The following is a 15,266-nucleotide window of genomic DNA, read 5'->3' as shown; positions in this document are numbered from 1 at the left end:
GCCGTCAACTGAGAGATAACAGTAGGTGCATGCTCTGTGGTGTCGGTGCCACTTCCCTGGGGCAGTGCCTCATCAATCTCAGTAATCTGTTGCCGGATGGATAGTTGGACCCCTGTGACACCCCGTAAACCCCACTGCACACTGGTATCCAAAGGCAGAGTCTGCATGGTAACCAGCTGAACTGGGATAACGTTCACTGCCGCACCAAGCCATTTACTGGCTTCTAATTGAAGCTGAGACATCTGCAATCACACGCTGCCTCATGATTGAGTTCATAAGGCTGCAAATGGAGTTGGTGTTCAAGCTCTGCCCAAAGCCCTGTGCAAAGTTGCAAAGTTGGTGGCAGACTCCGCCATGCTCACTGACATTACTAGGCTTGTTGACTGGTCTCCTGCTGCACCAAGTATTTAATTAATGCCCATCAGCCTTTATCTGGAACCTGTCTCACTGAGGAGCTCGAGCTCTCTGCAGCAGAACTCATGTGCGACTTCCCCACTGCGAGCTGACGCTACTCTTGCCCCCTGCAGGTCATTCATGCTCGGTATCTCACCACATGCAGATCCTACCTCTGAGCTATCCTGCAAAGCCTGACCAGTGTTACTATCTGAGCTGTGGCTGGGAGTGTCAGAGTGAGTGACAGTGTTTGCTCTTCATCACTATCTTCCTGCTTTTCCACCTCTTTCACCTCCACCACTGCCTGAGCAGGTGGAGGTTCTTGGGAATCTGAAAGGAGAAATGCGTAAAGGTAGCGTTGCAGTGAGGAGAGAAGCAGAAAGTACGAGGTGCATGATTATAGCATCTGCTAAATCAGAAGAGATTGTGGGATGAGGGGGAAAGTGGGATGTGAGGAGGATGATGTATGAGGATACCTTTATCTAATATTTCAGCGCCGACACCACCCAAAGCCTCAGCGAGAGCCTGTGGTGATTTGTGGTGATTGTTCCTTTAAGGGCAACACAGCAGAGTATGGGTCACCTGGCTTGGGGCCATGTAGGGATCTAGGTGCAGCCATGCGGCTGCTGTACGCTGCTGAACAATTCTTATTTATAAATGCTTCTGTTTTCACAAATAGCGACTCTGAAAGTGCATCATTACATTTGGCAACAAGGATAAAATTATCATGAAACTGTTTCTGGCCCAACACCGGTGAGTATCCTGTTTTAATCGAAGCCTGAAAAAAAAGTACACTCCAGAATGTCTCTCCTTGGGTGAATAGACCCATTTGAGATGTTGAGATATTGCTCCACGCTGAGTAATATAGAAGCAGAAAAGATGGACAGTTAGAACATGATCGTCTGCACTGACTCGCTTAAGCCTTCACTTCCACCCTAACCCCGTAACCCAATAACCCTTCCTAATAATAACCTTTTTGGACACTAAGGGCAATTTAGCATGGCCAATCCACCTAACCTGCACATCTTTGGACTGTGGGAGGAAACCGGAGCATTCGCAGGAAACCCACGCAGACACGGGGAGGATGTGCAGACTCCGCACAGACAGTGACCCAGCGGGGAATTTAACCTGGGACCCCGGCACTGTGAAGCCACAGTGCTATCCACTGGGCTACCGTGCTGCCCATGTTCCAAGATACTTGGGCTATGGCGAGAACTCAGCAATACCCCTTGGTCAGAATACACAAGGCTGAGGAAAATGCAGAAACATCGCTCCACTCACACTGTAGACTAGGAGGCGTTCCAGAAGGCTCGGCTCAGTGCATTGGAGAGGCTGGGGGACAATCGCAGAACAAACCTGAACTGGCCAGTAGAGTCAAAAGTTAAGAAAGAAACATATAGAGAAAAAAAACAAGAGAAAATAACCCTGTGAAGCAAAAGCTCTGGCTTTAAGTTAAAAAAGTGAACTCAAGTTAAAAGAAGAAATTGTTGCAATGTTTTATAACGAAAGTGCACACAGATGCAGTGCTTTATGTAAAAAAGAATGTCCCAAGTGATCGGCCCGAAGTGCGGGAAAATCAAAGAGCTGAGCCTGACAAGCTCCTGATGTGAAGGAGCAGAGAGCCTGTGAGGGGTCCGTGGCAGTAAGGGCTGCACTAATCACCTTCAATTAAAAGAAGAAAAGTTTCAAAATTACGGCCCCTTGTTCCTCGAGAACATCGGGTTTCCGAGTGAAATTGACAAAAAAAAACGGACTCTTCAGATGGCCAGAAGAAAAAACTCCATAGATCGCTAAAAGGGCAAGATTTAAAAATCCAACAAAGATTGTCGCCAAAACTACAAAACGACGGGAAGAACACGGAGAGAAAACCGGCAGCTGCTGACAGCTGAGTGAAATAAAATGACAGTCTTAAAGCAGTAATAATCAAAAAATTGGCAATACATTTAAAGTGATAATGCACTTAAAGCAGCAATCACAAGAAGGAACAAATGGCCATGGACAAGAACATTGGAGAAGACCCCAGATAGATGGCAACTCTGCAACTGGTTCCTCGACTTCCTGACCCATAGACCACAATCAGTAAGGATAAAAAAACACCCCCTCCACGATAGACCTTGTCAATACTGGGGCTCAATAAGGCTGCATACTCAGCCCTCTACTATACTCCCTATGCACACACAACTGTGTGGCAAAATTTGGTTCCAATTCCATCTCCAAGTTTGCTGATTACATGACCGTAATGGGTCGGATCTCAAAGAAAAGAGTATAGGAGGGAGATAGAGAATCTGCTGTAATGACAACAATCTCTCCCTCAATGTCAGCAAAACTAAGCAGCTGCTCATTGACTTCAGGAAGCAAAGTACTGTACACACCCCTGTCTGCATCAATGATGCTGAGGTGGAGATGGCTGACAGCTTCAAATTCCTGGATGTGCACCTCACCAACCATCTGTCCTGGTCCACCCACATCAACGCTATGACCAAGAGAGCACAACAGCGCCTATGCTTCCTCAGGAAACTAAGGAAATTTGGCATGTCAACATTGACTCTCCACCAATTTTTACAGATGCACCATAGAAAACATCCTTTCTGGTGGCTTCACAGCCTGGTATGGCAACTGCTCGGCTCAAGACTGTAAGGAACTACAGAGTTGTGTGAACACAGCCCAGTCCATCATGCAAAACCGCCTCCCATCTATTGATTCTGTCTACACCTCCTGCTGCCTTGGGAAAGTGGGCAGCATAATCAAAGACCCCTCCCACCCGGGTTATTCTCTCAACCGACTTCGTCCATCAGGCAGGAGATACTAAAGTCTGAGCATAAGCACTAACGAGTCTGTTACCAGACTCCTGAATAACCCTCTTATGAACTGATCTCTTCACACATCTTCTCTACTGAGTAGTACAACGCTCTGTATGCTTCACCCGATGTCTATGTCTATGTATTTATATTGTGTATTTATCGCATGTCCTATGTTTTTTTTTCATGTCTCGAACGAACTGTCTGGAATTTAAGCAGAACAGTACTTTTCACTGTACCTCGGTACACGTGGCAATAAATCAAATCAAATCAGCTCTCAAAAAAGGTCCATTGGCAATGAAGACCTCAACAGGCAACGGACAACCTCGGAGGAGGCAATAAAGACCCCAGAAGGAGGGCAATGAAAAACCCAGGAGGGCACTGAAAGATCCCAGCAGGGTACCGAAAGATCCCAGAAGGGGGGTAATGAAAGACCCCAGAAGGAGGCCAATGGGACAATGGGAGAATTGCAGAATGGAAACAAGTGAAACCTTTGTCACAGACAGACCTGGCCAACAGTGAAGGCAAAATGATTTGGCTGAAGTTAAGACTAATGAAATTAAAGTTCTATCTGTGAAGCGTATCTGTCGAGGTAATCACCCCAGGGGGTGGAGTCCTCTTTTGGACATAGAGATATGAAGGGCCTAGGTGTAACCATGCACCTGCTGTAGGCTGCTCGCCAATTCTTATGAACAAATGCTTCTTGTTTTCACTAATGGAGTCTCTGAAAATCCATCATTACAGAGCCACTCCAATGATGGCAGCCACTGTCTCCTCCACGAGATCATGGATTTGTAGTGGTGTCTATCCTCCTCTGATTGATTAGCACATCCTGCCTTGGCTTGTTTGCCACCTTGTCCTGCAAGAGACAGGGAAGTGTGTCATTGACTGCAGTACAACCTGGGTGAGGTGGTTGCCATGGTTGAATAGCTGGCGTGTGTGCAAACCATGAGATGTGTGGTTTGCAGAAGTGCAACTCACCACACGTGTAAGAGTGAGGTGAAGCTATGTCATGAGTCCTGATTGAAAGAAATTGTTGATGGGTGAGTGACGGGGAGATGTGATATATTTAGCAGTGTCCGACCCTACTCATGCCATTGACGGGTTATGGCATTTGAAGATACATTCACTGACCTTGACCACATGGGAGGTTACTCAAAGCCTTGCATTGCACCCAGATTATCAGGCCCAAATCCTGGCTTTGACTATCATGGTGATCTGGTCCCACTGCTATCTGAGAGCTTGTCTCGAAAACCTTCTAGCTGCCTGTGGATAGACAGGTCTCTCCTCTACAGTACCTTCTCACCCAAGGCCTCCAGCGCAGTGCGGGAAATACGCACATATGCACAAAGAGGAGGAGCAGGCCATTCAGCCCCTCGAGCCTGCTCCGCCATTTAATAAAATCATGGCTGATCTTAACTTCAAATCTGCATCCTACCTACTCCCGATAACCTATCACTCATTTGCTTCGCAAGAACCTATCCACAGGATTAGCAGGATGGAAGATCATGGCACAGGTAAACACACCATGGGGGCCTCAAAAATCCCAGCCTCTGCTTCCGCCATGTTTAGAGGAAGAGAGTTCCATAGACTCACGACCCTCAGTGAAAAGATAATAATATAATAATAATTGCTTATTGTCATAAGTAGGCTTCAATGAAGTTACTGTAAAAAGCCCCTAGAGATTTCACCTCACCTCCACCTTAAATGAGTGGGCCCTTATTTTTAAGCAGTGTGCCATAGTTCTAGACTCTCCAGAGGAAACATCCTGTCCACATCCACCCTGTCAATATCCCTCAGGATCTTCATGGTTTTTTGGGTGCTCACTCTCTCCCATCTGTACGCCTTTCCGAGGCCAATATCAGTTGGAGAATGGCTTTGAGCACCTGCTCCACCCACAATGCACCTCCCCTCTAAGAGACACGGGCTGAATTTAATTAGTGCAGGCCAGAGCTAACTGGGCTAGCCTCACATAATGTTGGGCCCTTTGCTGAGGCATGCAACCACTCAACAGTGCAGGTAGTGCTGACATCAATCGTGTACATTAGCAAACAGCATGAAGCGGACTCTGACAGAGTCTAAGGACTCAAAATGTTAACCCTGCTTTCTCTCCCAACAGATGCTGCCATGCATGCTGAGTTGTTCCAGCGTCCTCTGTTCTCGTTTTAGATTCCAGCGTCTGCAGTTTTTGCTTATTTTTGGATCAAAATATAACTTTCTCCACATTAGTCCAATCTTGGATGGATCTTCAACATCACCAGTGTGAAAAATCCGCTTCCCACAGTGAATAGAGATTCTTTGTGATCTTTGATCTATGCATCAGTTTTTTGTTTTAAATCAGGTTCTATGGACAGAAAATATTGAAATGTGGGTGGGGACTCAGTCGTGGATGCCTGTGAAGTGCCTCAACAGTCGCTGATTGCTGCCTTGCATTTTGAAAATAAATGAACAAGTGCTCTCCACAGTGGAACATAGCAGATAGTTGTACAGTTCTTCATACCTTTGTCTGGAACAGTTGCCTTATTGCTAAACCTTATTCTGTTCAGCCTGTAGCCATTTTTCAATGAGCAACTCTGGGTGGCACAGTGGTTAGCACTGCTGCCTCACAGCATTAGGGAACAGGGTTTGATTCCAGCCTTGGGTGACTGTCTGTGTGGAGTTTGTACATTACCCCCCGTCTCCGTGAGTTTCCTCAGGGTGTTCTGGTTTCCTCCCACAATCCAAAGATGTGCAGGTTACGTGGATTGGCCATGCTAAATTGCCCTTTATGTCCAAAAGGTTATGTGGGGTTACAGGAAAAGGGTGTGTGTGGGCCTATATAGGGTGCTCTTTCGGAAGGTCGGTGCAGACTCAATGGGCCAAATGACATCCTTCTCCCTGTAGGGATGCTTGATTCTAAGCTCTCGAGTTGTGGACAATTAGCAACCTCGGCGTCAAATCATTGGAAATCCTGACTTCCCTCAGACTTTTCTGCGACATCTTTTCCCCTGCTCTATTGGACCTAGGGTGGTGTTCTTCTGCACTTTAGGAGTCATTTTCTAACTTTGCACCAGTGGTGGAAAGCCTGGGATTGAGGGTGTCACAGGAGGCAAGAGACTTGAAAGAAGATCCATTTTTTAATCATTAAGCGTTTCACCTACTTTATGACTTGAGAATTGTCCTCGTAGCTTGCGTTGCTAATTTCCACCTCGTCGGGTTGTAGTGTAATATGCAGCTGGTTGTTGTAGGCACCATGGTCCCCAGGCTCGGTCTTGCTTTTTGAGTTGCCAGGTGTTTCGCCTTGCTTTGTGCTGCTTTGAATTCCCACTAAAAAAATGCACAAGATAATTAGTGTCATTACATTTCATTGATCCTTCAGCTCTTAGCCTCTGTTGGGCAGAATAAAGGAGCCGTGATATCCTGTCCACTGAATGAAACTCACTGAAATTAAGATGTCTTCAAGATGAAGCAAGGAATTGTAAAAACCTCACCACATCATGACTTCCAAGGCCAAAGAACCTTGGGTCACTGAAAAAACCTACTTAAAAGATCAGAGTCATCAAACTTACACCTGGTGTTTGTTTTGTGCACGTATCTGTCATTCGACAAGTGCTCCTTCAACCAGTCATAATGACTTAACTGCTGAGCCAATCAACTTGCATTTACATAGTGTCTTGACATAGCCAAACTTCAAAATAAACATCACAGGAACATTATTAGAAAAAACTGACACCAAACCGAAGCAGATATTCGAACAGATGACCAAAAGCTTGGTCAAGGACGTTAATTAGAAGCGTTATATAACCGAGGAGAGAGAGGCAAAGAGGGTTAATGGGGAAATACCAGAGACAGGTGAAGGCAAGGAGAGTGAAAAAGTGGGGGATGCACATGAAGCCAGAACTGGAGGAATATAGAGTTCTTGGAGGGCTGTAGGGCTTGAGGAGGCGACAGAGATAAACCGGAGAGAGGCCAGGGAAGGATTTGGATACAGGAATCTCAGAATATACCACCTCAATGACATGGTCCTAACCTGCAGTTTGGTCTCTTTTGACAGGCCTAAATGGCAATGTCAGATCTCCTCCGACATGTGAGGAGTTGCATGCTTGCTCAATGGGGAAATAGGTGGGCAGGCATCTTTCTGGAATTCCCCTTACAACAGTCAAACACTTCAAAATACATAATTGAATATGTAGTGGTATAGGTCTTCCGGAGGCTGTGAAAGGCACTATTGAAATGCAAGTCTTTATTTTCGAGTCCCACAATAGCAAACATAATACATGTCCAAACAGAGGCTAAGGTACAAAGAATGTATATACTTAAACACGAGAAAGCCAAAAGGGTAAAACTAAAATAAATTAAATTACTAGAAATATATAGTTTTAAGAGTGGGAAATGTGTGATTGTTAACCACTCCATTCTCATCCAACTCCATGGTAAAGACCTGCCACCTTGCCATTCAAGTCTATGGAAAAACAGCGTGTATTTCCAGTAATGGTTTCTTTTTCTTATCATCCACTACATCCCTGGGGCCCCCCCAAAGACCCACCTTTGAATCCCTTAATTTGCTATTCACATGCTAACTCTTCAGCAACATCACCCACAGGCATTGGGGTTTAGGTTCCATACTGAAGATTTCCAGCTCTACGCTTGCCACTGCTTCTCTCCACTCGACTGCCACTCTATCAAATATTGCATATCCACAATTGCTCTCAGCTCAACATCAGGATGAACAAGGCCTCGGCCTTCAGCCACCTCCACAACACTGCTCTCGAGCCACCGATTACATCTCCATCAATGGCCACATATTCACACTGGGCCAGACCTGCTGTCAACTTGCACTGTTCAAAAATGAGCTGAAATTTGAACGACAGCTTGTGTCCTGGTCCAGAACTACGGACTTCAACCTGCACCAATGTCCTGTGGGTTACATCTTTCTCTTAAAGATACTACATAAAAGCAAGATCCTGCTTAAGACTGCTGGAGACAATTAAGTCAAATAATGAGAAAACATCTCCAGGTACTTTTTAACACAACAGAGGGAAACATTTAAAAACAAAGACATTTTGGTGAATGATGAATCTGTACACAGAATCTTAAGTAACATAATATTCCATCGGGACCTGTAAGGAAACCAACATTACCAAATATGCCAGTATCTTGTCTTCATATCCACCACCTTCGCTCGAATATATACTCACTGGAACCCTTCCCCTTTTCCAACCCCCATCCCCTTTCTCAAATCAGTTTCTTCGCAGTGTTCACTTTTCAATCCGCTCAGTTTGGGCCCAGTTGCCATTTCCCACTCTAACGAGCGTTGATTGGCAGTGGTGAGATTTTGGTCCCTCACTGCTCAGGTAGTCCCGCCTTGGTAAACTGCCAGCCAGTCTCAGCTTTCCAGAACCTCCAGGAACAGTGCTGAAGTGGCCGGAAAAGGCACCGCAAGAAGCTTCTTGACCCAAGACCAGGGAACCGGAGAAGGAGGTCAAGTGTCAGGGGTCTGGGCAAGGAGGGTAGGAAAGGCCTGGGGTATGGCGAGGAGAACGATTGAGGTCTCAGGGGATAGGCCGATGGAGGGAGGTCCTTAGGCCATCGGGGATTGAGGTCGCTTAAGGGCTTTAATTGGAGCAAGAGTGGGCTACTTGCCCCAGTGTAAAATCGCTTCTGGAAGGAATCCCTCCTTCATGCAACTTCAAACAAACAACCCCCCGACCACCCCATGAGAACCCACCATTTCAAGGGAGGGTAGATGGATAGTGTAAACTCTGATCATAAAACTGATGAATGTATATGTCTCTAAAGTGAAGAGGCAGCCTGCTGGTACGCCCAGACTTTGTATTGGTAACCCTTGTCTGTGTGTTTCTTTCATTGCTCACAATATTCATTCTTGATTTTGTTCCTGGTTTCATTCGGGATCTTGTTCTGGAAGCAATAGGACTGTACGCTGGTTGAAGATCCTGGACACGAACTTGTCCCAAGTGTGTACCTGGCAAATCAACACCTGTACTTTTATTCTGCACCTTGGCCATCTTCTCTTGCAGTTGGAAACTGTGTTCTCTAATTCTGAGAGAGTAGAATGGGAAAGAGTAGGCAGGCAGGTACGCAAGGCTCTGCTGACCATACAGTGCTGGTTATTTTGATTTTAAGTTGTGAACTGAGTTGATAGGAGTAGTTCTGAGGTTGTTCCACCTTTGATGTCTGACTGATTCCATTGATCGTTACTCGTGGGAGGTCACGACATGCTGGTGTACTTTCAATCACTGGGCTTTTAGTGCCCACGATGTGCAACATCCGTGACATTCAGCAGGATTGATTTGACTTGCACTACAGAACTGTGGATCCTGCACAGTGAATTTGTGCACCATTGTACACTGAAAGTTTCACCATAGCAGATTTAGCCAAGGCCTTCCATGTCTGTAGATACACGTCTTTTGGAATTTACAGGGATAGTATGTTGGGACTTGCCCCCGTGTCAATCTTGACACATAACAAATAGCTGTCAACTTTCTTTGGGCAGATCATTCAAACCTCGGCAAACACTTTAGATGGCAGATGGCATCGAGACTGGCATCTGGCATGTAGTTCCACGAGACTGACGTAGTGAAACCTGTTCACCTCGTCGTGCCCATCATTATTACGTTTTCGTTTGTTAGTCGCGTTACGTATGTATTTCTGACAGGATACCAAATGGTCATTCAAGGTACCCGTTGTGTGCGGTCTGTTTGGATCAGTGCACGGCTCTTTGCAGCTGCGTCAGTCTTTCCTCTAGTACACTGCTACTGTCAATGGCCCTTTCTGCCACATGCCTTGCTGAATCTTTGAACAGCTGGGCATTTCCTGGTGCGTGTAGAAGTACACATCTTACACATGTCTTGTTCTGGTGTCAACAAGGGGGACATGAAAGCTCTGTCAACCTGCATGAATGGTTTTCTACTTACTTCCATCTTTGAGTAGCTCTTCATACTATATATTCTGAGCTTGTGAATCAGCTCGAGCTGCAATGCTTCCTTGGGAGTGCATGGGATCATCAGCTCAGCAATTGTCTTCTGGCTCTGCGATTCACAAATCACCCTTTTCTCTACATCTGCCGGTGAAGTGGTCTGTGGATTCTGTAGGCTGTTGTCAAAACTAAATGAACTGGAAAGGATAAGTACGGGAGCTTAACCTGTTTCTGAACAGGTCTTCCAATGTAGTCCATGTCTTTTAGGGATCCTTTAGATCGTCTGCTGTTAGTCCCGTCATGTTCAGCCTGTGTAGATCTTCATTCCCAATTGCTAGGCAATTCTTTATGGTTTGCTCATGTAGTTCAAGCACTTCTGAACCAAGGAACCATAGCACTGTACGTTGTTCAAACATTTTAAGTTCGGACAGTAGGTCAGCTGCTGTGGAATTTTGTGGATGTTCTGACAATGCCCCGTTGACCTTCCTTCTTCTGTAGTACTTGAGATGAGCATCACTGTAGCCATTTTCGTGAGTTTTCCAAAGCTCCGCATATGAAGACGAGTTGCAGTGGGAATGCACCATGAGCTAATGATGAAGGCTTTTTATTCACTTTATTGATCAGCAACTCCCGAAGCCTCCTGTTAGAGTCACAACATTCTCGCCCAATTCTATTATTTTGTTTGTTTGGTTTAACTCTCCCTTACTTGGCATCAATCTAACCCAGAACCTGGTGACTCATATTTTCCAAATGAGCTAACCCGGTACTGATTCTCTCAACGTGCTGCCTCACTCATGGAAAGGTAATTATGGACCTGCTCTTGCAATCTTATGACAATTGTGAGACTGCTTCTCATCTCTTTACTTCCACAATTAATCAATGCTGTGTTTCAAAGTTTTTCTTGACACAGCACTCTGCGTTTTTAATATTCTTGCTGCAGTGACTTCATTGTCATCGGACTAAAGCAACGACATCTTCTCATGCCATGTAGCACGACCCAAGGCTGTTTACTATGTCGCACCTGTACTTAATCTTGCGACAACCGGCCTTAACACTGCTGATCACCATGTCATGTTCTTATAATAGTACAATACACTGTTGTAATGTGCCTTTAAAGGATATCAGCATGACATCAATAGAAGGGAAATATGCCATTTGATCTAGTCTTATCAAGTCTCAGTTTTGCTTTGAGCAGAGCACACACACGCAGCTCTGATGTCTTCATGTTTTCTACCTTTCTATAACTGTTCTCACGTGCCTAATCTTAATAAATGAACCCAGAACATGCTTACCCAATCCCTTCAGAGTTTTGGTACCTTGTCTACACCACAAAACTGTCAAAACCATCATCGAAGGGTGGCCTGCTTCAATTCAGCATCTCCACAAACACACAAGACCACTTTGGCTGTATCAGGATGAGGCATCTCCCGGGAGTAAGTTTTAAATGTAGGGAGGTCATCATTCTGGAATCTTTGGGATCTGACAATCTTCAACATCCCTTATACATGGGCAATGGGCATAGATTGGATGAGAAGATTCTAAAGAGAGACAACCTATTGGACAGGTATGAACAATGGCATTGAGATCATCGTCAAAAGGTGAGAGGGATGTTAAGAGCATTTGTCAAGTCGGCACGAAGCAAGGCTGATTCCGCATGAAGTTCCAACCCATCCTTGGTGCAAATTTTCATCCAACCTTTTTCAGGGCATGGACTTCAGTGTCATTGTTGGGTACTTTACCAAGTATCCAGTTATTTGAAAATTTTGGACGTCAAGCACAACTGTGGCACAGACTCTAAGTGCTATATTCTGTTTGTTTGGTGTACCTCAAGAGATAATTATGGACAATGCTGTACAATTTACTGGGAATCCGTTTCAGGATATTTATGAGAAGTGGAATATCGATTACACTACTTCTTATTATTATTCTCGACCTGTTGGTCTACCTGAATGGATGATTCGCACAGTAAAATCCCTAATTCTCAAATACAGACAAACCAAGCAAGATCCACACCTTACAATGTTACACCGGAGAGCAACACCTTTCAGTGCAGCTATTCCATCATGGCAGAGCTCATATTTGGGAGACCAATGCATATTCAACCCTCTCAGAAAATTAGCAACTTTTAAAACTACAATAGAAGATGAGCATCGTGAGTGATAAAAATGAAAGTACAACATTGACTGGTTTACAGTTGAGACAACAAGTTTGAAAGCAGGATCCCTTGTCGAGATGACAAGGATTTGTTTAGAACTGGGCTGCATATGGCACAGTGTTTAGCATTGGGACTGCAGCACTGAGGGCCTGGGTAATCCCAGCCCTGGGTCACTGTCCGTGTGGAGTTTGCACATTCTTCCCATGTCTGCATGGGTTTCACCCCCACAACCCAAAGATTGTAGGGGCCTCACGGTAGCATGGTGGTTAGCATCAATGCTTCACAGCTCCAGGGTCCCGGGTTCGATTCCCGGCTGGGTCACTGTCTGTGTGGAGTCTGCACGTCCTCCCTGTGTGTGCGTGGGTTTCCTCCGGGTGCTCCGGTTTCCTCCCACAGTCCAAAGATGTGCGGGTTAGGTGGATTGGCCATGCTAAATTGCCCGTAGTGTAAGGTTAATGGGGGGATTGTTGGGTTACGGGTATACAGGTTACGTGGGTTTAAGTAGGGTGATCATTGCTCGGCACAACATCGAGGGCCGAAGGGCCTGTTCTGTACCGTTCTATGTTCTATGTGCTGGGTAGGTGGATTGGCCACACTAAATTACCCTCAATTGAAGAAAGAAACACAATTGGCTACTTTAAATTTTTTAACAAAGGATTTGTTTAGAACCCAAGGTCCGATTAAATAATTTCACGTAAACGTTGATTGGTGAGATGTAACTGAGGACAAATCAGGTCCATTCCAGCTCTTCAACCACTGTAATATCCTACTGCATCGACGGCAAGATCCAAAATACAATCAGGAACAATCCTACAGATCACTGTGAGCAATTAAAGAAACCTCCAGTCAAGGTTACCAATACAAGATCTGGGTGTACTAGCAGATCAGCTTTATGTTTTAAAGACTCACAGACTCATCACTCCTATGTACCTTATGTAATGGTAACTAAAGGTGAATATGTATTGTAAATGCTATTTTTTTGAGGGGGAGGGGACATTTTCTTTGAAAAGATAGGGGATGTTCTAATTTGCCTTTAAGAAATGTAAATCACTAGAAGAAAATGTATCGTGTGACCCAGTTTTTGTTTCACTTTTGCTTTGAGCAGAGCACACACAATTCTTTTGTCTTCAAATTTTATACCTCGGTATAACTGGGCGGAATTCTCCGAACGCCCAATCGCCCGGGGCCGGCATCAATTCCGCCCCCGCCGTGTCTGAATTATCCGCCCCCCGAGATTTGGCGGGGGCGGGAATTGCGCCGCGCCGATCGGCAGGCCCCCGTGATGGGCCAAAGTCCTGCCGCTGACAAGCCTTTCCCACCGGCGTGGTATAAACCACCTCTGGTACCGGTGGGATTGGCGGGGCGTGCGGGCTCTGGGGGGCGCCCCCCACGGGGCCCACCGATCGGTGGGCGAGCCTGTGCCGTGGGGGCACTCTTTTTCTTCTGCCCTGCCATGGCCTTCACCTTGATGGGGGCGGAAGAGACCCCCTCCCCTGTGCATGCGGCGGTATGACGTCAGCAGCCGCTGATGCATCGGTGCATGCGCGGACTTCCGCCGGCCGGCGAAGGCCTTTTGGCCCTGGCTGGCGGGGCGCCAGAGGCCGTTCGCATGGCTGGCGGAGCGGGAGCCACTCCGGCGCGGGCCTAGCCCCTCAATGTGAGGGCTTCGCCCCTAAAGATGCGGAGAATTCCGCACCTTTGGGGAGGCCGACGCTGGAGTGGTTCACACCACTCCAACACGCCCGGACCCCCCCCGCCCCGCCGGGTAGGGGAGAATCCCGCCCACTGTCCTCATGTGCCTAGTCTTAATAAATGAGCCCACAAAGTGTTTACCCAATCCCTTATGAGGGATTAGTGTCTTGTGTCTTAGAACATAGAACATAGAACAGTACAGCACAGAACAGGCCCTTCGGCCCTCAATGTTGTGCCGAGCCATGATCACCCTACTCAAACCCACATATCCACCCTATACCCGTAACCCAACAACCCCCCCTTAACCTTACTATTAGGTCACTAAGGGCAATTTATCATGGCCAATCCACCTAACCCGCACATCTTTGGACTGTGGGAGGAAACCGGAGCACCCGGAGGAAACCCACGCACACAGGGGGAGGACGTGCAGACTCCACACAGACAGTGACCCAGCCGGGAATCGAACATGGGACCCTGGAGCTGTGAAGCATTTATGCTAACCACCATGCTACCCTGCCCTCCCTTGTACATTGAATAAGCCCAAGGCATTATATAATTGCAATAACATGATAGTGCTTTGCTCAAAGAAAAAGTGAAACTAATACTGGATTACTGGACGCATGCCATGCTGAGATCTTTAAAGGAATATTACAGCACTTGCCAGTCTCTATCCCATTCAATCTTCAATCTGCATCTTCTCTTCAGCCTTTTGTCCTGACATATTTTCTCTTAAATCTCCCCAGTCGGTATCTTCCTTGATCGCCTCCCTCCCCACCTGCATATCCTCTCCAATATTATTTTGTCCCAGCCTGTATCCTCCCTCTATTATCTTCCCTCGTATTGCTGTATGTTGTCTCATCCCCATCTCACCTCACTGATCTGTACCCTCTCTTTATTTATTTTCCCATCTATATCCAAGTCTTTCAAAGAACAAAGAAACGTACAGCACAGGAACAGGCCCTTCGGCCCTCCAAGCCCGTACCGACCATGCTGCCCATTTAAACTAAAATCTTCTACACTTCCTGGGTCCGTATCCCTCTATTCCCATCCTATTCATGTATTTGTCAAGATGCCCCTTAAATGTCACTATCGTCCCTGCTTCCACTACCTCCTCCGACAGTGAGTTCCAGGCACCCACTACCCTCTGTGTAAAAAAACTTGCCTCGTACATCTCCTTTAAACCTTGCCCCTCGCACCTTAAACCTATGCCCCCTAGTAATTGACCCCTCTACCCTGGGAAAAAGCCTCTGACTATCCACTCTGTCTATGCCCCTCATAATTTTGTGGACCTTTATCAAGTCGCCCCTCAACC

General features: G+C 46.3%; 1 protein-coding gene across 3 annotated transcripts in view; it reads right to left on the bottom strand.

The window, feature by feature from the left end:
* The window catches only part of sned1 (sushi, nidogen and EGF-like domains 1), a 191,727-nt gene that overhangs the window by 37,814 nt on the left and 138,647 nt on the right, over window positions 1-15,266 (bottom strand). For all 3 annotated transcript variants that reach the window (XM_038815011.1, XM_038815010.1, XM_038815009.1), the window contains exon 21: window positions 6,332-6,497. In XM_038815011.1, coding sequence (XP_038670939.1) covers window positions 6,332-6,497 — 166 coding nt within the window. The remainder of the gene's footprint in view (window positions 1-6,331; window positions 6,498-15,266) is intronic.

The sequence above is a fragment of the Scyliorhinus canicula genome, chromosome 13 (assembly GCF_902713615.1).
Source record: "Scyliorhinus canicula chromosome 13, sScyCan1.1, whole genome shotgun sequence".
NCBI classification, from domain to species: domain Eukaryota; kingdom Metazoa; phylum Chordata; class Chondrichthyes; order Carcharhiniformes; family Scyliorhinidae; genus Scyliorhinus; species Scyliorhinus canicula.
Note: the sequence above shows the minus strand (reverse complement) of the source record. Positions and strands in the feature narration are given on the sequence as shown.